General features: G+C 37.1%; 1 protein-coding gene across 1 annotated transcript in view; it reads right to left on the bottom strand.

The window, feature by feature from the left end:
* Positions 1–23741, bottom strand: part of UNC13C (unc-13 homolog C) — a gene marked incomplete at both ends in the record, with an annotated part of 518328 nt that overhangs the window by 206366 nt on the left and 288221 nt on the right. The window contains one exon of the mRNA XM_079768690.1: positions 22789–22917. Within this exon, the coding sequence (XP_079624816.1) occupies positions 22789–22917 (129 nt within the window). The remainder of the gene's footprint in view (positions 1–22788; positions 22918–23741) is intronic.

Raw genomic sequence — 23741 nt, 5'->3', positions numbered from 1 at the left:
ACAGAAATTTATTCTCTCAGTTTTAGAGCTGAGAAGTCAAAAATCAAGGTATTGGCTGGGTTTGTTCTTTCTGGAAACTCTGGGAGATTTTTCCTCCATGCCTCTTTCCCAGCATCCAATAACTAGGGGCAACCCTATGTCCTTTGCTTTGTGGATGCATAACTTCAATCCTTCTTTACTCTGTGTCTTTTCTTTTCTATTATAAGAATGCCTATCATTGGACTCATCTCTAGATACTTTAATTATATCTGCACAGGCCCTTATTTGATATGAAGTCACATTTTGAGGTTCTGGGTGAACCTATCTTTTGGAGAGGTACCTACTACACAGCTCATCTTCCTTTGGGACAATTCAGAGGTATATTCTGTATGTTTTCCCAGCAGGTTTCCCTAGGAACAGAATCTCAGATGGCCACAGAGACAACCAGCTCATTGTAGCACCCTGTATTATTTTTCTTTCTTATCTCATTTTCCCTATATATTCAACTTCTCTTTCCTGGGTTCATGTCTCAAATAAACTACCTATAAGCTCCTCTTTCGGGCTCTGCTTCCAGAGGACCAAATTATGACAGAAAGAGCCATTTAAATGTCAGGAACATCTAGTTGTATAGACTTGACATGGATGAGAGTAAAACTGATCACTACTATTTGAGCTGTTTGTTTTAGAAGCTGGTCTGAGCTGTAATAATATACACCTACTGCTCTTTATAAAATGTAAACTCTCCACAGGCTTTTTGTCTCTGTTTCAGGTGTCATCCACATTTTCTTTTCATTTCTGTTCCCATAGGTACATTCATCCATGGAAAACAAATATAATTTCTTTGAAAGGAAGCAGATATTAATGGATACGATGCTATAGTAATTTGAAGTATACTTAGTGTTTGTTTTCAATGGATTAAAAAATATTTTGTAAATAAAAATAATAAAGTTTTTCACTCTAATTAGAAAAAAACATGATAATGAAAGAGTTAGATGGAGGAAATAAAATGGTGTTATTTTTAAAAAGAGAAATTTGCGGCTAAGCAGGCGTATTTGTTTTCTATTGCTTTATAACAAACTAGAGACCCAGTGCATGAAATTCTGCATGGGTAGGGTCCCTAGTGGCTACCAGCCAGCCCCACCCCCTGGTCAAACTCCTGGTTGAGGGGACGATATGCATATTAGGCTTTTATTATACTAGAGGTCTGGTGCACGGCATTCATGCATGAAGTTGTGGGGGAGAAGGGGCTGTCCCTCAGCCCAGCCTTCACCCTCTAGCAGTCTGGGACCTTTTGGGGGATGCCACCACCGCTGAGCTCACCAGCTGTGAGCCCGGCTTCAGGCTGAGCTGTGCTCCCCCTGTGGGAGTGCACTGACCACCAGGGAGCAGCTCTGCGTTGAGCATCTGCCCCCTGTGGTCAGTGTGCATCATAGTGACTGGTCGATTTGCATATTTGGGTTTTATTATACAGGATAGGATAACCACAATTTTAGCAGCTTTAAACAGTTTCCATGGGTCTGGAGTCCAGGCATGGAATAACTGGGTAATCTGCTCAGTGTCTCTCCCGGCTGCAATCAGGTGTTGATCAGGGCTGCAATCTCACTTGAGGCTCAGGTTCTTCACACAAGCTCACGTGGTTGTTGGCCGAATTCATTTTCTTGTATCTGTATAACTCATGGAAGCTTGATTTTCAAGGCCAGCAGGACAATCTCTTTGACCTCAGAAAATTCCCAAGCTTCCTTTTAAAGTGCTCACTTGATTAGGTCTGGCCTACCCAGTTTAATCTCTTTTTGTTAATTCAAAGAAAAACTGATTAATGAATCTTAACTGCATCTGTAAAACCCCTTTGCCTTTAACATATACAAATCTATTAGAAGGTTTAGGTTTTGTTTTAGATTTATGGTATTTGCCATACTCTAATGGCTGGAAGCAAGTCACAGGTTTTGCCCTCACTTAAGGGGAAAAGATTATACTAGAACATGACTCATTGAGAGTCATGGTAGAATTCTGCTAATCACTGCAGGGTGAAAGTTATTTTAATACTTTCTTCAGGAGGGAAGTGATCACATATTTCTCACACAGCAATGGAAGTGCTATATAGCCTATAAACTTTCCATGTCTTCTGAATGGTAGAATAGATAATCTAAATAAACCTGTCAATTGACAGAACTGTGACACTGAATGAAAAGTTGTCATTTGTAAAATAGACTGTCATTTTGGAAAACATCTTGGCATTTTATAGTGAAGTCAAGTATGCACATATTTTAACTCTCTGTAATTATACTTATAGGCATGTGTCCTTGAGAAACTCTTACACTTAATCACCAGGACACATATACAGAAATGTTTAGAACAACATCTACACTAATAAAAGAGAAACATGCAAATTGACTGTACCTCTGCTATGCCCACAAGCCACGCCACCAGCCAATCAGGTGTGAGTATGCAAATTAACCCAACCAAGATGGCTGCGGCCACAGAGAGAGCAGGAGGCTTGAGTTGCCCCCAGCGATGGAGGAAGCCAAGCTTCCTGCAGCCCTGGCCTGCCCTGGCTTCCGCTCAAAGCTACAAAGTTTCAGTTATAGAAGATAAATAAATCCCAGATACCAGGGCCTCCGCTTGGGTTTCTGGGAGCATGGCCAGCCTGCAAACCACCACAGGCCCCTTACCCAGGCCTCCCCACACCCCAAGGGAACCCCCACCGTCATCCGGGACACCCTTCAGGGCAAACCAGCCGGCCCCTACCCATGCACCAGGCCTCTATCCTATCTAATAAAAGAGAAATATGCAATTTGACTATCACTCCAACACACAAGATGGCTGCCCCCATGTGGTCAAAGATCCTGCCCCCATGTGGACACAAGATGGCCACCACAAGATGGCCAGCAAGGGAGGGCAGTTGGGAGGGACCAGGCCTGCAAGGGAGGGCAGTTGTGGGTGATTAGGCTAGTAGGGGAGGGCAGTTGGGAGGGACCAGGCCTGCAAGGGAGGGCAGTTAGGGGAGACCAGGCTGGAGAGGAGGGAAGTTGGGGGCGACTGGGCCTGCAGGGAAAGGCAATTGCGGGGAGGACCCAGGCCTGCAGGGGAGGGCAGTTAGGGGTGACCAGGCCTGTAGGGGAGGGCAGTTAGGGGCAATCAGGCTGGCAGGGGAGCAGTTAGGCATCAATCAGGCTGGCAGGGGAGTCGTTAGGGGTGATCAGGCTGGCAGGCAGAAGCAGTTAGGGGCAATCAGGAAGGCAGACAGGTGAGCAGTTGGGAGCCAGCAGTCCTGGATTGTGAGAGGGATCCCAGATTGGAAAGGGTGCAGGCTGGGCTGAGGGACACCCCACCTCCTGTGCACGAATTTTGTGCACTGTGCCTCTAGTTGTTTATAATAGCCACACTTCCCTAAACTGGAAATAACCCAACTCTCTAGCATCTGTAGAATATACAAATAAATTGTGATTTATTTATGTAATGGAATTTTCATAGAGTACTGGAAACGAGTGGCCAACTGTGTAGTGTATACAGTGGTGCTCTGGTCACATTCCCTTCTTTAGGGCTTAGCGCCAATTCTCTTGCTTCTGGTGATATTGGCTGCTGAAGGCTGGTAGTTGTTGTGCTCTTCACTGGGAATTGCCTTAGAGGCAAGGATCTGACTCCCACAAGGTTACTCCTTCTTCCAGGAGGCAGCACCAGTGACTGGCTTATTCTGTGATACTAAAGCTCAGTTGTTTTGCCTCAATTGGGGACAGGTTTGAAGGTCCACCCAATCTCCAGACCTTTCCATAGGTGCCTGATTGTGCTTTTCTCACTTCCTTACAGGTATGTACATCTAGAGCTGTGCTGTTTAATACAGTACCCCACTAACTAGACATTAATATTTAAATTTATACTTAATTTAAGTCCTCAATACTCTTATGTATCTAGTGGCTATGACTATTATAGTAGGCAGTATAGGTATAGAATGCTTTCACCATTCCATAAAGTTCTATTGGACAGCACTGCTTTAGGATACTTAGGTGAAACTTCTGTGTGCAATTCACTTAGAATCCAGGGAAATCGAGCTAAAATTGAAGCAAAGTAACCTCCATCTTGTATAAAACTGCTGTTTGAATTCTCTGCTATTGTTAGACAGTCCCTTGTTCTGTAAACTCTGTCATTTTTAGACAGTCTCTTATTCTATAAAATAACTGTTTTAGTTTGAATAATAGAAAAAGATAAAAACTTTACTGTCTGACCTTGCAAGCTAGCCATCTAACATAATGGACTAATACTGATGATAATTCCCATATTCTCATGCCAAATGTTTGTTCTTTATGTATCCAAGATTACAAACTGTCTGTAACAATAACTCACACAGAGCTCTTTGTAATATCTGCAAACAAAGAAACTCAAAAAGTATAAATACAGGAAACTTCCTGTATGTGTTGCTCAGAGATTTGGAAGAAACACCTCCCTCTGGGCTGCGCGCAATAAATGACTCCTAATTAATTGGCTCATTAAGGCGTCTTGTATCTCATTCGCTGATTTACTACACAACAAAACCAACTGTTACATACAACATTACATATAATTCTCAAACGCATAATGCTGAGGAAAAAGATAATGACACTGAAGAATATATGCAGTATGCTTCCATTTGTCTCAATTTAAAAAGAAGTAAAATTATGTTAATTAATTTACAGACATACCTATAGGTGTACAATGAAAAGCAAAGGGATCATTAACATAAGCTTCATGAAAGTAGTTATTTCTGGGGTACAAGATGCTATCGGAGTAACCTCTTTCTAGATCTGGGTTGCAAGTACTTAGGTGTTTATCTTATTATTTTTTTAAAAACATAAATGTTAACTATTTTTTTATTTAGGACATTTTTCAAAATAAAAAGAATTTAAAAAATAATCTGGGCTCTTAAGGAAAAATAGGAAGTTGATTCTTTTTGTATTATTAATAGGGAACAGGTATAAATAAGAGAGAACTCACTGATATGACGTATTACCATTATTAAGGAGTTTTTCCACTTTCAATAAAGCTATAGTAAATCATAGACAAATCTTGAGAATCCAAAATTTACAAATGGAAATAATATTAAATATATCAAACAGAATTGTAAGACCTATAGTTTAATTATACCCCATTAAAATTTCTATAACATGTCTTCTTCAGAACAGAATAGTGAACTAAGAATTGCTGATAAGCCTCAGACCAGTCAAAAACCTTTTGAAATAACTTTGGTATGTTTATTTAACTTGGGAGCCTAATAGGGAGCCATGTTAATGGCAAGAATGGGAGATGAGTAGTGCATGTGTTTAATTGGACCTAAGAGCTTCTATTCTATGCATTTCTTTCACATGCTTGACATCCATTTCAAAAAAGAAAAATAATGATTGGTGAAATTTTGCATTTTTAATGAAGATTGATATTTTAATTTTTACGCTTATGTCAGTGTTGTTTTTTTTTCCTCCAAATTTTAGATTTCTTATAGCTATAAGACATTTAAATATTTATTTATTTTCAAATATATTTCTTTATTGATTTCAGAGAGGAAGGGAGAGGGGATAGAGAGATAGAAACATCAATGATGAGAGAGAATCATTGATCGAATGCCTCCTGCACTCCCCCTACTGGGGATCGAGCCCACAACCCAGGCATGTGCCCTTGGCCAGAATGGAACCTGGGACCCTTCAGTCTGTAGGCCGACGCTCTGTAGGCCGACGCTCTATCCACTGAGCCAAACTGGCTAGGGCAAGACATTTAGATGCTCATACCTTATCCAGATACTAAGTTGTGAGACTCTTACTATAAGCCAAAAGCCAGAAAGCTGTAAATAGTCTTTGGGATGCTGGCTTAGTTCTGAAATCTATAAATAAAAACATGATAAGATGTCAGCTTAGAAATCAGAATGATCAACTAGAAAACACCAAATTCCTATTTTGTCAAAAGTAGACTAAAAGTCAAGATGCAGTCAGGAGAAATTTGCAAAGAATTAGCATTGAGGTACATATAGATGCTGTCATGATGCCATATAACTGTCAGATAGTTCAGAGTCAAAGAGTTTAAAGTTGATAGAAGCCTTAAGGATTTCAGGTTCTACTTTTTCTCTAGGCTTAATAATAAGTAAGCAAACTTTATCTATATGCTTAAATGTCTATATTTCATTATAAGGAATTTATTGATTTCATGTAGTGAATTAAATTGCTTGAGAGACATTAAGGTTCCAAAATTTATGTCAGACTTAGCAAATATAGACAATCACTAGGGCCTTGCTTTTCTAAAATTAACTATTTCTCAGTGTTTAACAGCCATGCCAAATGTGGTCAGTAAACAGATTGGATCAGCTCACTTCCATCACTTACTGAATAGGTGCTGCAAGCTACCATACATTTTCTTTGTTTGTTTTGTTGTTTTAATCTGTGTTTAGAGAGAGATAGAACTAGTTAATGTGGCACTAAGCAAATACTAAGTGGCATAATACATCAGTGATAACAGCACAGAAAACCTCAACAACTGATAGTTTCTTATGAGCTCATATAAACAATGAGCTCATCAGAAACAAATGTTGCCTATTATTTCTGCTCACAAGGAAAAAACACTCTAACCCAAAAATTCCAATGGGAACTGAGACACTCTAACCCAAAAATTCCAATACAATCAACTTTCATTTCTCTTAAAAATGGTAGGAAATGGTAAGACACACAACTACAAGAGCACAAAACTGGTCCTCATATCCTTTTGTTCTCTTTAGCTCCTATTTGTTTATTTAATTGACTTCCGAGAGATTAAGGAAGAGGGAGTGAGTGATAGAAACATCAATGATCAGAGTGAAACATTGAATGGCTGCCTCCTACACATCTCTTACTGGGATTGAACCTGCAACCCTGGCATGTGCTCTGACTAGAATCAAACTTCGATCTTCTGTTACATGGGTCAATAACCACTGAGAAACACCAGCTGGGCCTTATCTCCTCTTTAGAATGAATTGTAAATGGACTAATCTAGTACCACTTCTTATCATTGTTTATATACCCATTAGTAAAATAACAAATCAGTAAAATTGTCATAAGCAAAGGGGAATCTAAGGATTTTTCAACTAGATAACTTATCTGCAAATAACCAAAAGTAGGCTGTGCTTTCTTCATATTCTATCTTAAATTTTACAGATGATAACACCCATCTAGAATTTCCTTCTGGATTTATCAATTCATTGGGTAAGCATAAAATTTGTGGTGCATTTAAAAATTGTATTGCTTCTTATTAATGTCTGAATCATTAGTTACGAGTTTAGTGTTGCTTAGGGAACAGTGATCTAAATAGTCAATTACCAATTTAGTTGTAAGTGTGTCTGTTACTGTAGATTGCAATTAGCAAGTAAAGAAAGAAAAAAGCTCTAGAAAAGGCAATATTTTGTTGAGGGAGGAAATTAATCCTACACCAAATAACTGCAGTCCAAAACTACCAACATTAAAATAAAAATGTAATACCCTACCATTTAAATGGTGGACACCAGTATTTAAAATTCAACCTTTTCCTGGTTTATTAACAATCCTTTAAAGCACAAAATCTATTTCTATAATTTACTTTTGGATATAAAAATACAATGATGTTCAATTGTATCAATTGTGGTGACTAGACAAAATTTATTATTTTTCTTCATTTTTAGTGCTGGGGTTTCTTATAAGGTATGTTTAAACAAATCATTCCTTCATGAAACATATGATTCTAATGGTTCTTCCTGTATTAACAAACAAACTGAAATAAACATATAGTTGTTTAACACAATAATGTTATACTGACTTATTCATTCTCTGGGTTTTATGAAATAGACTCTTCAGCTTTAATAATAATCAAAGGGATAATACTAAAACTCAATACTTAAAAGTGCCTGCTCTGCTTCAGTTACTGAAACAGAAGCTTTGCAGCATATCACAGACACATCACAATTGCTCATTAAATTATTGACCTAGATCTACTTTGTGCAACAAAAGGCCAAATATCCTTCGCTGAGTGAATTATTTGAATTTGGTGCAAATTCTAGGCCCATAGAAGGCACTCATTAAGTAGTTATTAAGAAAATAAACATGAATTGGGTATTATATCACCGTATTGTGGGGCAGGGAGAGAAACTGAAACTTAGAGAAGATAAATACTAACTGATTAGATCACCCTGCCTATTCACTTTCTAAATCCAATTTTGTCAGAAGTGCAAATACAAAGCACCAAGAGTCACTTTAGAAAGGTGAGATCATTAATTTGATTATAGAAAAGAGATGTGATATTTAAGAAGCCACCAAAAAAATGGATGGGGTAAGAAAACGTATTTTGATTCCCACAATAGCAGAAAGGCCATTTCTTAGATATGTGAGCAATCCATTCTATAGATGATGTTGTTCTTAACTGTAATGTAGTGGTGCCCCAGTGCCATCTGTGGCTTATGATGGGTCCACCATTATAAAGCAAAATGTCATGGTGAGAAGCTCTTGTTACTAGTCACTGAAATGCGGGGCTGGGACTAGGTTACGACAAGTGAGATGCCATGAGTGTAAAATTTAAGGGACAATTCTACACTTTTCACATTTGAAGGAGTCTTATCCTAGTGGATCCTGGTCCTTGCCCAGCTGTAGCATTGTAACACAGCATGGATTTCAACAGTTGCTTTGAGTTCCAGAGCTTTTTTTTTTCTTTTCTAATATATAGCCACCAGCTAAATGTGGCTAGTGAAATTTAAATAAAAATTGAATAAAATTGGTTCCTCAATCATTCTAGCCACAACAGCTATAATTTGTTGAATTGTTTGCATTTTTACTCTAGAAACTTTTAAATATTGTAGTTATTTTGAATTGATTTGCTGCATCAGTATTTGTTGAATAGATACCATATACAAGGCACTGTGTGTAGGTGAGGGGGAGGAAGAAAGAGATTCTCAGACATGTATGAGACTCAGTCTTTCTTTTAAAGGGCCTGTTGTGTAATAGGCTAGCTAAGACTTGCAAAAATAACAATAGGAAGTGGAAGAAATTAGGAGTTAAAAATAGAAGTTATTTACTATTAGATCTGTCAATAAATTTTTATTTAAAATATGGTATTTAAATTGAGCCATTAGGGATAGGTAGGGTTAGGAAATATGAATATAGTAGCTGGAGAGAAATATAAAAAAATCACAAGACAGAAGAAAAATGTGAGCCATATATGCGAGGAACTCTTTGGTTTGCTTGGAATATAAGGTGTGTGGGAATTGTTATACTTTTAATTTCTTGGTAACTTCTGTTCTGATAACTATTTTTAAAATATGTTTTTTATTGACTTTTAGAAAGAGGGGAAGGGAGAGGGATAGAGAGATAGAAACATTGATGAGAGAAGAACATCATTGATTGGCTGCCTCCTGCACACCCTCTACTGGGGATGGAGCCTGCAACCTGGGCATGTACCCTGACCATGAATCGAACCGATGACCTCTTGGTTCATGGGTCAACACTCAACCACTGAACAACAGTGGCCGGCTGTTCTGATAACTTTTAAGAAAAAGTTTTAATATAAATAGGCTTTTAATATAAATAGATTTAAATGAATAATTTTCATGTCATTAACAGCTGATCTTATGCATAATTAAATTCCATGAATTCTAAGGTCACTTTAAGCTCCTTGAGGGTTGATGGCATACAGCCAGTTTTCACATGAGAAGATAGCAGTGCTAGATCCCAATAATTCCTGATCTAACTGGGTTTTGAGAATAGCGACCTTTGTTTTACGGGGACATTAGTGCATTGCAGCCCTGAGATGACTGGATGTATCATACACATACAATCAAGAGCTGTCCAAATATGCTTTACAGAAAGATTAGACTTTTTTTTTTTTTTAAGAAAAATGAAGAACAACATCTTCTTTGGATTTTCTGTAAAGTATCTTTGAGAGCTCAAGCACATTGCCACAATGACACACCATCTGTTTTCAAGATGGTGTTTAATAGAACTATCACTGAGAGATTTCTTCTTCTCATCAATGTCAGACCTGTTCCTCCTAGCAAGCTGGAATTACAATTACTGCCAATATCTTGGCTCAGTTAGTCATTTTCAAAACAATCAAAAGATAATATTTGTAATGCTCGTACACACGCCTCTTAGAACCAAGAAATCAAAAACAACAAAAAGTACATTTACCAGTATGGATGTGTCTGTGTGCACATTAATAGAATATAATAAAATGTGTTCAGACAAGAATGCTTTTTATCCCACGGATCTGACTTTGGACTAGAAAATGAATCTCAGACAAAATACAAAGCAGGATTAAAACCCACACTGCAAAGCCATAGGGGAAATCTGGAAGAGCTACACATAAGTACTCTAAGCTGCCAGCTTCTTTATTATGTTTTGCCATGTTATAAAATAAAAACTGTTGTATAACATCTAGAAAACACATCAACAAAATTATATGTAGATGAAACATCAGTCATTAATTCTTACTAATAGATAATCATGGTCATAAGATGCTTTTAAAATAAAAGGTCTTTGCACCTGAACAAGAGATTCTTCATTTTAAAGAGAGCCGTTAATAAAATTAGAAAAATAAGTGAACACACGTAGGCATTGTCCCAAATTGCTTTTCCTCTATGGAACAACTAAACAAATTCTCCTAGAACACTTTTACTTAAAGTGCTGCAAAGATCAGAAATGTTAATATAATTCTAAATATCTTTTAAAATGTGGAATTGAAACAGATATATATTTTTATTTCCTTACTAGAGGCCCAGTGCACAAATTTGTGCGTGGGTGGGGTCCCTTGGGGTGGCCTGCGGGGATCGGGCTGAAACCCGGGGTCCATCACCACCTGGTACTTTTCGTGAGGAACAGGAATAATTTAGTTTAGTAATTTTTTTATGGGAACAAACTCATATGAATATAAATAAAAAGACAAAGAATTTTATGGCAAAGAGACTACCACTACCACTCATCCCAGTCCTGCTGCACCTGCCGCAGGCTCGAGCCCAGTCAGTTGATTGGGAGAGGCTGGCGCTGCCGCAGGAACACCAGCCAGCCTTGAGCCCTGTGTATGGCACCCATCCAGGGTGGGGGTGGGGGAGGATGCGATTGGCCATGGTGCCCGAGTCCGTGGTGCCCAAGGCCAACTTCCAGGAGGCCAGTGGAGCTGTCGGGATCATGCCAGCGGCACCTGTCCCTCAGTGCCCATTCTCCAGAGATTGGACCTGCAGGACTACTGAGGGAGGGAGTGGCTGCTGCCCGGCTGGTGGGCCACCAGAATGGGTCAGTCAGCTGAGCGGCGCTCCCACTGTGGGAGCGCACTGACCACCAGGGGGCAGCTCCTGCATTGAGAGTCTGCCCCCTGGTGGTCAATGCATGTCAATATGACTGGTCGTTTGGTCGCCTAGGCTTTTATATATATATAGATAAAAGCCTGTGAAATTTTTACAACTGAATAAGATGGGCAGATCAAGTACTGAACCTTCAGGAAGACAGAGTAACTGAAGAAGTTCTAAAGAATATTCCTACAATGTTCACAAAGACAGGGCTGCTTCTGGGAGTTCAAGGTGGTGGGGTACAGAACAGGTGGGGAACCTAAGAAATCTTTCACAAGAGAACTGACCAGAAAGACTCAGCCTCCTTTACTATTAAGCTTAAGTCTCCCAGGACACATAGATGATATGTGTAAAATTGTAAATCAACTGGACTTCCGTGCTATCCCAAATTCCTAAGGAGTCCAAAGGACATCTAGCAAATATAAATAAATAAAATTGCCAAGTTAAAAGAAAGACTACTTCAGTGTAGAGCCTGTGGACAGTAACAAGAGACTTGTTCTTCTCTAAGGAATTATGAAGATGATGGGAGACTTCCAGTAGATGTGGTGACTTGGCCCCTGTAGGTCAGCTGGCCAGAGGGGAAGGATGCGAAGGAAACAATCCCAGCGAAGTCACTGCATCCAGTGAAATCAAGATCAGTGTGGAGACAGGAAGGGACTGCGAGGACCATTAAAACAGCCCAGGTCCTGGCTGGCTCTGCAGCTCTGACAGGGACTAGTTTAACTCTCCAGATGAGGTCTCCTCTGCTGGGCAAGAGGAAAGGACTGCCACAATTAGGATGATTGTGGGGCTGCATCATCTCAGAAGCTAGAATTTTCTGTAATGCAATGAGAACTGTTCCAGACACAGTGCTAGAGTCAGCATCAAATATGGAAATGCAGTAGCCAGCCTAGAAGTTATGACCCACTTGGATTGTTCTTATGTCCCGCCCAAAGTCCTTCTAGCATGCTACAATTAGACTCCTTCGTGGTTTCCTAGTTCACACACTCATGATCAGTGAGAATCAATCACTAGATAAGTGTGTTGCCAGCCCTTTCTAGATGCAAATCACAGTGAATAAGGTCCATTAAGTCATTTAATGAGGAACACGATAAGTACAATTAGTGCCATATTACACTGCTGGTGCTCTGAGGTGAACCTGAGATAGGATACCTCTCTTTGCCATAAAGTTCTTTTTATTTATATTCATATGAGTTTGTTCCCATAAAAAAATTACTAAACTAAATTATTCCTGTTCCTCACGAAAAGTGCTGACTGTCATCAGCTCAATCAAACTGCAAAAGCATATGCCACTCAAAAAACAAACAAAAAACCCAAAAGGAATTGGATTTAAATATGAACAAAATGTCATTAAGCCCCAGCAGGCTTCCTACCTTTAAGAAAAATAAACATTGAACTGGGGCCCTGCTCAAATATCAAGAAGGCCAAGCTTTCATGGAAGCTGATGCTTTCCCATCTCACAGCAGCCCTGCGTGTAATTACTTACAAATACAATACCATTTTTTATCACAAAAACTGAACTGTTTTCATGCAATTTAATTTTTCTTTCTTTTTTTTTTTGCATTTCAAGTCAGAATTATGCATAATGCTTGAGTAGCCACCTAATTCACCTGGGTCCAAAGCATCACATAATAGAAACATGTCATGGTTTGTAATCTTTAAATATTAAGTACACGTATTTAGTTTTCTCTCATGGATCCCATTTCATTTTCTTTCATACTTCATCAGCTCAGCAAAAATACTGTTTTCTCATATTCTTGTTCTCCAGTGAGATGTAAAGGTCAAGCTGGAGTTCCTAATCAGCATTAAAGGACAAGGGTATCTATCTATACTGAATTGCCCTAACTTCAGCCCAAATGAAAGAAACATGAGTTTTTAATTTTGCTTTGACAGAGTGTATGCTTTTGTTGGACAATTGGATAAACTGAAAATATCGTGATTTTTCTTACTTTCTACACACACCTACAGTTGCCCAGAATCCCCCAAACTGAAAGCCATTATTGAAGAAATAAGACTTAAATCTTTCCATATGCATTTATTCTTACTCAACATACATTGATGACCCAGAGCACATTTTTGTAAATAAATTATTATAGCAAGAACATGTCAAGTCCTATTACAAAATATAGCTCAGCCAGATTACCCAAATAGCCTTTTAGAGGGTCTTCTTGCTTCTAGTCTTACCGCTCCAATTGATTCTCTGTTCTGCAGCCAGACCCATCTTTATAAAACACAAATCCGATCATGCCATGCTTTGACTTAAAATTCTCAGTGGATTTACGCTTCCTGCAGAATAAATTCAAACTCCTTAACTTGGTTTTCAAAGCATCTACTTTCCTCTTCAGCCTCATCTATCACCAGTGAAAGAAACTATCTGTGGTCCCTATAACTTTCACTATTACTAATATCACATAACTTGTGACATTCCTCACCCCTGATTAAGCCTCATGATCAGCTCAGCACTGTGGTTGGTCTGTCACAGTTGTTCCATCCTTCAGTTCTGAGAGGGATCAAACCCTCATTCACCTCTGAGGTTTTGCATATGTGGAACACTCCTTCATTTGTAAAACTCTTCTGCCTTTTGTCCCTCGCCATCCTTCTTTTTCCTAATATCCCCTGCGTGCTTAACTCTTACTTATCCTTTACATCGTCTTGGAAGTCACTTCTTCCTGAAAGCCTTCCCTGATTCCTCACCCCACAGGGCATTACATGGGCCTCCCAAGTGCTCATACAACACCCCATCTTTTCTCTCTCAGAGCACTTTCTACACTGTATTGTACTTGCCCCTTGTCTGAGTTATGCAGTAGATCAGTGATTTTCAGACATTGAGTGCACATCAGAATCTCCTGTAGGGCTTGCTAAAACATGGTTTGCTGGATCCTACCCTCAGAGTTTCTGATTCAGTAATCGAGGGGAGCCTCAGATGTGCATTTCTATCAAGTTCCCAGATGCTGCTGATGCTATAACCCATGACTACACATTGTGAACTCTTTAGTAGAAAATAATTTTTGAAAGCAAGGCTTTGAGTTATTTACTCTAGTTTACCTAGCATCCAGCTTAATGCCTTATCTGCAATAGGAAATACACAGAGAAAGACAATTCAGAGAAAGACAAATACCAACTTATTACACAGATTGGCAAATTTGGGGGGCTTAAAGTCACCCTACATGTAGAGATAATAGTGCAGCAAAGAAAATTTATCCTTGGTGCTTCCCCAGCTCAGTGTTGACTGTATTTTCTAGTCCACTACATTTTCACATGATTAAATGTTGAACATTTAAATTGATTAAGAAAAGAATCCAGATTGCATATTGATTAAATACAAAATCCTCTTAGGCCTTTTTAAACCACAAAAACAAATAGAGTCAGATATCTTTAGGAAACACTATAACTAGCATAGTAAGCCCTATATGGCTTTTGATAATAATCAAGGAAAGACAAACATTATTTTTTTTAAAAAAAGGAAGAATGAGTTTTGTAAGAAAATGCTATGCCAAGAACAAGGATAATTTATATGTTAACCACAGAATAGTCTACTAAAAGGATGAAAGCATTTGTATTCCTTTGTAGTCTGTTAGCTTGTATTCCCACCTCTACTTGTCATCTTAGTGATTATCTAAGTCACTCTCTCCTAAAAAGTTTACACCTGCAATTTATCTATTTTTATAGCTTGAGTATTTTTTAAATATAGGAGCTTGATAAAACCTCTTAATTTCTGCTTCATCTTTAAAAAAATTTATTAGTGTACAAAAGCTATGTGAAAATATATAGTAAAATATATAGTAATAAAAATTAACTTTTTTTTTTTTTTTTTTTTTTTTTAGGATTTCAGGTATGGAGGTTAAAATGGAAAAAATAATTTTATTTCTAAAGCTGACCTTGACAACTATTTTCAAATTTAACATTTCATCAAAACGATTTATAAACAGACCTGTTACATACTATAAGAAAACAAGAGTCTTTATACAGTTCTCCAGGCTGTATGTCAGAAAGGGAAAACAGCAAAAAAAATGTTATTGGTTGATTTAATTCTACACTATAATCCATCCTTAGCTTTTATTTCTAAACTTGCAGTAAAATATTCTTCAAGATAATACTTCCATCACATTTTACATCAAAATAAAAAATTACTTTTAGTGTATAAGTATTAATATTTATTTTCCTGGAGCTTTGGCCTGAGTGACAGGCTTTGAGTTTGTCACACTTGAAGAGACAACCAAGAGCTGTCTAGGTTTGAGAGACAACTTAGGTAGCAAAGTTGCACGATGAGGTTCATCTTGTAAATGAGGACACTCCTTCAAGACATTTGACCTGAACGGACATTTTCCAAAGAAGACATACGATGGCTAACAGGTACATGAAAATATGCTCAATATCATTAATCATCAGGAAAATGCAAATCAAAAGCACAATGCCATATCACTTCACACCTGTCAGGATGGCTATTGTAAAAGAGACAAGAATAAGTACTGGTGAGGATGTAGAGAAAGGGAAGTTTTGTGCACTATTGGTAGGAATGTAAATTGGTGCAGCCACTATTAAAAAAAAAACACATATGGAGGTTTCTAAAAAAAAGAAAAAATAGAACCACCATGTGATTTAGCAATTCTACTGGGTATTTATTTGAAAAAATCTAAAACACTAATTAGAAAAGATATATGCACCTCTATGTTCATTACAGCATTACTTACAATAGCCAAGATATGAAAGCAACCTAAGTATCTATCAAGAGATGAATAAAGAAGATGTGCTACATATATACAATGCAATGTTACTCAGTCATATAAAAGAATGAAATCTTGCTGCTTGAGATAAACTGGATCTGGAGGGTATTCTGTTAAGTGAAACAATTCAGAGAAAGACAAATACCATATGATTTCACTTATATTTAGAATAAGACAAAAACCTCACAAAATAAATGAACAAACAAAATAGAAACAAATTCATATATACAGAGAACAAACTGATGCTTGTTAGATGAGAGGGGCATTGGGGTGATGGGTATAAAAGGTGAAGGGACTAAGAAGTAAAAGTTGCCAGTTATAAAAATAGTCATGAAATATAAAGTATAGCATAGGGAATATAGTCAATAATCTTATATAATAAAAGGGTAATATGCAAATTTACCCTAACAGCAGAACGCCTGGGGACCAGTCGCTATGACATGCACTGACCACCAGGGGGCAGATGCTCAATGCAGGAGCTGCTCCCTGATGGTCAGTGCGCTTCCAAGGGGGAGCACCGCTCAGCCGGCTCATGGCTGGCCAGGGCAGCAGTGGTGGTGGGAGCCTCTCCCACCTCCATGGCAGTGCTAAGGTTGTCCAACTAATGGCTTAAGCCCACTGCCCTGAGGAATTGGGCCTACACCTTCAGTGGGACTCCCCCAAGGGGTCCTGGACTGCGAGAGAGCACAGGCCGGGCTGAGGGATCCCCCCAGTGCATGAAAATTCATGCACTGGGCCTCTAGTATTATAATAACTATGTATAGTGCCAGATGGACATTTACACTGATTGGGTGTTCACTTGATAAGGTCTATAAATATTTAATCACTATGTTGTACACCTGAAACTTACATAATGTTGTTTGTCAACTATAACTGAAAATAAATTTTAAAAAAGAGGTTTTTGTATCAAAGGTCCATTAAGTAAGCAAGCATTTATTGATCTCTGCTACTGTATAAGAAGCACACTGTTTTGTGCTATAAATTCAAGAGTAAGACAGATAGAGTTTCTGTTCTCATTAAACTCAGTGTTTATATAGGAATCACGCAAGTGAAAAGGCATTTAACACATGAAAAAATAGAGGGTGCTTTTGACCACATGACACAAGATGGCAAGTTTATACAATTTTAAACAGAAATGGGAGGGCAGGGAAAAGGAGGGCATGCTCCTGTTCTTTAAGGTTACAGACGGGAAGTTGCACACATCACTTCCACCACAAACCTATTCATTGCACTATTTTTAATAAAAATGAGACACTGGAGTTGATATGCAAATTGTGGTGTAATAATGTGATACAGAGCTGTAAAACTTCAGTAAAATGTACCAAACTGTATCAGCCTGTACAGTTGGTATAGTTTTGAGAACATTGGTTCTCAAAAAAGGAATATTGAGCTTTAAAAACTTCAGACCTACCAAATAACATTTAGGCAGTCTGGTTCTGGAGTTAGCACATGTACCCATACCACTGTACTACTTGTCTTTATGAGGTAGTATATGAGAAATTGATGAAGATACAGAAAGTACCACAAATGGATAATAGATATATAATAAATGTACATAGAGATGAACCAGAAAGCTAATATCAAATTCATAATAGAGATTGCCTCAGAGGTAAGAGACAGGGAAATTTGATTTGGGAGGGAAACAAAGAGACTTCAAGCAAAAATATGAATGTTTTCATGGATAGATGGATGGATAGGTAAGTAAAAAGATGGATGGATGATGGTCAGACAGACAGATAGATATTCAGTGCTATTAATGCTAGGTACTAGTGTAGGTTCTGAGGAGAGCTTAGGGAACAAATTAGTGGGTTGTTGTTTTTTTTTAAATAAAAAACAAACAAACAAATATACTTGAGACTTGTTTTGTTTTATTCTCCCCTGGAAGATTATCTATATAAAAAAGAAAATCTGTAGATTGCTTTAGGAACATGGAATAACACCCGGGAAATTAGCTGGGTGATCTTAATTAACAGTGATTATTACCAAGCTAGAACATATCCATTTTATTGTCTGTACAGAGACCTTCTATCTGTGGGATGGGTAGGAAAGACTTATTAAACTCCAAAAAACAACTTTTAAAAAGGAATATTGATCAATTTCATTATATAAATTTATGCTATGGCAGACAAAGATAAAGAAAAATACGGGTTGCGAGAAATCTCTGCCATGTCAAAAGTTGACAAAGAACTAACAAATGCCAAATGTCAACCAGAAAAAAACACACAGACAGAGATTCTAGTTTTTAAAAATTGGCATAAGATAAGAAAAGGCATTTTATAAAATGGTTACTCAAAAAGTTAATAAGCTTATGTGAAGATTCTTAGAACTCATTATTATTTAACAAAATATAATTGACAACATTGGTCTAATTTATAGTCTGATCTCTTAGGTATCTTTATGCAAGAGATCAGTCATGTATGTCCACATTTGAAGGTAAATGGTAAATGCTGCTCCATGAGTGAGCAGCCAGCCTCTAGAGACCACATTCCTATCCTGTTCTTCTAACTGTGATCATTTTGACTTTCTGTCAAAAAGTAATTTCAATTTTTATTCCAAACACTATTTTCATCTGGTTCTTCAAAACCCCTTTGGAGAAAGTATGCTTCTCCATTTAAATAATCAGAATTATACTGTGTCTAACAACCCTGAAATTCTTATTTTTGGGCTTCAGGCATTAAATCATCTAGAGAAAACTCAGATAAAACAGAAGTGGCATGAATATTAAAAATATGTCCTAATGAAGAAAGTGAGACGTGAAGAGGCTAAGTAGCTCATCCAATGCCCCAGAACTAATAAGGAGTAGAGTTGGAATTTGATATCAGAGATCAAGTTCTAAACCACAGGTTTGCAAGTGGAGTTGTTGAAGGAGACTAAATAACTAAGTAACATAAAGCTATTTTTATAAAATTTATTTTTATTAATTATTTTATCAACCCTATTCTGTGTCAGGCACAGAACTGAACATTGGGGCTACAAAGCTGAAACTCACAGCCTACTTGGAAAGATAGGCAAAACAGATATTACTTTATGCACCTAATAAATTCATCATGAGTGCATTGGTGTACTCATATCAGTGTATTATGGGCACTGAGAGCAGAAACACCTAATTCAGGTAGGAGAGGTCCTAAAGGCTTTCTGAAGAACAGTTCAGATGAGCTAGAGTTAGCTATGAGGAGGCTTGAGGAGGTGAAGCAACTTCAAAAGCATCCAAAGACAATGTAGACAAAGGCATCAGCAAGTTTAGTATGCTGAATCATAGAATATAAAGTGGAAATGAGGTTGAAATGAGGAAAGATAGTCAGAGCTCAGCTGTTGGAGGGCTTTTGGATATGGCAAAGAGTTTGGACTTAGTCCCATGAATGAATGGAGATTATAGAGTTATAGATAGGAGAGTCATATAAACATAAATGAACAGTAAATAGTTCATGTGGCAGGTTGGAAATGGATTTAAAGGTCTATTAGTCAAAATAAGCCAAGTTGTGCTGTGGTAATAAATCTCTATATTTCAGCGAGTTAATGTGATAATGGATTAGTTCTTAAATATCCGAAGACTAGAACTGGCTGGCTATCCCTCCTCCATCTGAGAGCTATACCATCTGGAATGTGTGTCCTTCCAGGTTACTGAAGCAGAAGAGACCTGAAGGATATTGCAGGATGTGTTTACAGGTTGGGACTAGATGAGGCTTTCATCCATTCCTCTCAGAGAGCACATTCTTGCTGCTCTGTTGAGAGTCTACCACAGAACAGAGTACTTCTTTCAGTCTTGTTTATAATAGGCCCAAGATACTTGTATATACTTATTGTTTGAGAAAAATTGTTTACTCCTTTATTCACTTCACTCAATAAATGCTTTTTAAAAAATATATGTTTTCATCAATTTTTAGAGAGAGAGAGGAGGGGAAGAAGGAGAGAGGGAGAAACATCAATGTGAGAAACATTGATGGGTTGCTTCTTGTACACACCTTGACTGGGGATTGAATCCACAACCTGGGCAGGTGCCCTGACCAGGGATCGATATGGTGACCTTTCGGTGCACTGGACGTCTCTCAATCAATTGATCAATTAAGCCACACTGGCCAGGGCTCAATAAATGCTTTTTTGAGCATCTGCTATAATCCAGGTACTGTCATAACACCAGGGGTACAGCATTATTCATGTTACTTTCTTGTGGGTAAACTCTTATTTGGCTGTCACTCACAGGATGATATGTGCAAAGGATAGAGTAATAGAGTAAGTGGGGTGGAAGGTGCAATATGGGCCAGATCCTGTGTCTCATAGGCCATTTTAAGGAATTTAAATTTGACTAAAATGAAGGGACTTTAGAATATTCTGTGCAAAAGTGTGGCATGGTCTGACTTAATTTTTTAAAAGGATCATTCTTGCTGCTCTGTTGAGAACAGACATAAGGTGGTAGGGTGGAAACATTGAGATCTATTGGGAAGTTATGTAGCAATCCAAGTGAGTGATGATGGTGGCTGAGACCAGGGTGGACACATGGAGCTTGTGAAAAGTGATCAGATTTTGGATGTATCATGAAGATGGTTAATTTTGTGAAGGTACTCAACTTTGAAGATACCATCATCAGAATTTGAGGGCAATTCCTGGTGTGACTTAAGATCCCAAGACAACAAAGCTACAGATCAACTGAGAAGAGATGAGCCTTAATTATTGAAATTGGCCTGAAATGGTTTCAGAAAGTATCTAGAAAGCATTCGTTTCTTAAACTACTCAGTCCTAATGGGCGTTCCTTTAGAATTTCAAATAATAACAAAGTTTACAAGAAAAGTCTTTTTATTAGAATTAAAGCTTAGCTGCAAACATTCCACACAACTGACAATACTTTATATAAAATCTATAGATCTTTCTACTTATAATGAAAACAAGTTGGCTGGTAAATTACGTATCTTTTTTGAAAATCAAGTCAGTAAATATTACGGTATATTAGATTCATTTTGATATAACAATTTATTGAATTTTTGTTAGGGGCATGTTTGCTTTATGGGATCTCCCCCATTTCTATATCTCTCCTATAAATAAAACTGTTTTTTATTATTAATTATTATTATATTAGAAAGACACTAAATAAGGTATGCCACTTTACCTTGATTTGATTCATTTGCTAGGTGCAGTTTAGCAGAATGAGGTCATATTTAAGTTTGATTATAATGAAGGCAGAGAACGGAAGAAGAACGTTTTAGGCATACAGAACAGGAAACATAAGTGCATGGATGTGAATTTATGGTCATAATAGAGGTTAGGGCCCATGAAAGGGATAAGTTTGGGTTTGAAGGTGTAAGGAGTGGGAAATTGGGACTAGTAAGGTTGCATATGGGTAACTTATAAGGTATAATAAAAGTTTCAATTTTATATTTTAGGTGAAATAAAGATAATGATGTGAAAATGTAAAAGAACAATTGAAAAATACTCCAATGGAAGATGGAGAGTAGAAAACAGATGAAGGAAAGACACTAGAAAGCCACCCCATGGGAGCGTATAAGTGAGAGACATTTAATCCCTATAAATCTCAGAGAACCAAGTTTCTAAACTAGAGCTCATCTAGCATGAATGACAAACTAAAGTTATAAGCAATTATGTGGTTATATATTGTTTTGCTTATACACTGACAAACATCAGCTTTATTTTTCTCTCCTATTAAGCTAAGGAATCAATGACCCCAGAAAGATTCAATGCCATGAGAAACTTACCACTTACCTTCATACAACATATGCTTTCTAGAATCTGCCCCATTCAATTAACCAGGAAGTTCACATATAATTGTACAACTATAAATACCTAGTGGAAAAACTGCTTTCTTCAGGGAAGTAGGCAATAGATATATGTTAAAAAGCCACTGCCTAACACTAGTTTTATAGAAACAATAGCAATGTATAAATCATAGCATGCATTAGAAAACTTCAATGCAATCAAAAGACATCACATCTAAAGAAGGAAATAATATATTAAATATCATAATCAACAAAAAATATTTAGAATATGTTTTAGAATTTTCTACAATAAGTAAAATATAAGCTAGCCAAAAGAAAAATAAGCAAAAGATTAATAGGTAATTCACAGAAAATAAAACTGAAGTGTTCATTGAGCATATATGGAAAGATGTTTAAAGACCAATATTAAAATAGTGTTCATCTCTTAAGGATGAGGAAGAGAGGGAAATGAAATTTGGAAGAACTGCAAAGTGAATTGCCATTTCATGTATAACATTTAATACCTTTAAACAATAAAAAGCAGAGTGAATACTGCTAAATATTAACATGTGGTTATCTAAGTGGTAAATATATGCATGTTTGACTTACTCTTTGTATTTCCTTTTATATTTTTAAAATATTTCTTAATAATAAATTTACATTATATGTATGACAATTTTACCATTGAATTCTATAAAACTTTCTCCATCCATCATTTTTATGAGAAAACGTAATAAGGGAGGCAGTATGAAATAAGGAAAAAACATAAGAGGAGGAGTTAGAATCCTAAATCTAGTCCCAAATCTGACACTTGTCCACTGTGTGACCCTGAGTAAATCACTTAATTCTTCTAAAACTGATTTCTCACCTGAAAACTTGAACAATAAATCCACTTTTACTATATACAGTTATTGTAAGAAGTGAATTATTTCATGTATATAAAAGTGATGTTCAAATATAAAGAAAAAATATATGAAAATTCTTAAAACATTTAGGTAATTGAAATTAAATGAACATAATTTCCCATTTATTGTCATTCTGAACTTATGGAAACAGATATTAAAACAGAAAGACACACATCTCTTCTTACCGGGTCTATTAGCTGGGAATAGAGTTCATGGCAATTATCAAAAATGTACTTGTACGTAGAATCCAGACAAGCTCTGACACAGTCCTTTACCACCATGCTGGCCTTTGGGGGGTTTTGCAGCTCCAGAACCTGACAGAAAAATTATTTTCTTAAATTGAAAAATGGAACATTGCAATCTAGTATAAACAACTCAAACCATTTTAATAAATGTTTTTAGTTGATTTTTCAAAGTTCAGGAAAAATGTGGTCATAGAATGTTATAAATGAGTAAATATTCATTTTAACTATCTAATGTGACAACTCATTGAAAATGTTCATAGTTGTAAATATTCAAATAGAAACACTAAACGTGAACAATCACATCAATTAATTAATTAATTAATTCAATCATTTGACAAATATTTATCAGTTATTATATGCCAGATAATGATTATATTGCAATGAACAACAGAAACAAAAATCCCTTTCAGCCCTAACCAGTTTTGCTCAGTGGATAGAGCATCGGCCTACAGACTACAGGGTCCCGGGTTCAATTCTGGTCAAGGGCACATGCCTGGGTTGCAGGCTCAATTCCCCCCAATCAGTGATTCTCTCTCATCATTGATATTTCGATCTCTCTTCCTTCCTCTCTTAAATCAATAAAAAATATTATTTTAACAAATCCCTTTCATTATGGAGCTAAATTTTAGTAGATTAAAAAAAATCAGTAAAATATATTACACTAGTGGCCTGGTGCATGAATTTGTGCACATTGAAAGAAAATTAATTAGAAGAAATATTTTAATATCACTATTCACCCTTTCTCTATAATACAAGTGTCAACCAAATTCACAATCAACAATGGCAGATAGAAACACACGTGTGCGATTGGCGCCAGCAAGGGCTTTATATGTATTGTGCATGCGAGAGCCAACTTAGCCTTTTATAGATATAGAATAAACCTGCTTAATTAG

The sequence above is a fragment of the Cnephaeus nilssonii genome (genome assembly GCF_951640355.1).
Source record: "Cnephaeus nilssonii genome assembly, chromosome: 4".
Taxonomy (NCBI): Eukaryota; Metazoa; Chordata; class Mammalia; order Chiroptera; family Vespertilionidae; genus Cnephaeus; species Cnephaeus nilssonii.
Note: the sequence above shows the minus strand (reverse complement) of the source record. Positions and strands in the feature narration are given on the sequence as shown.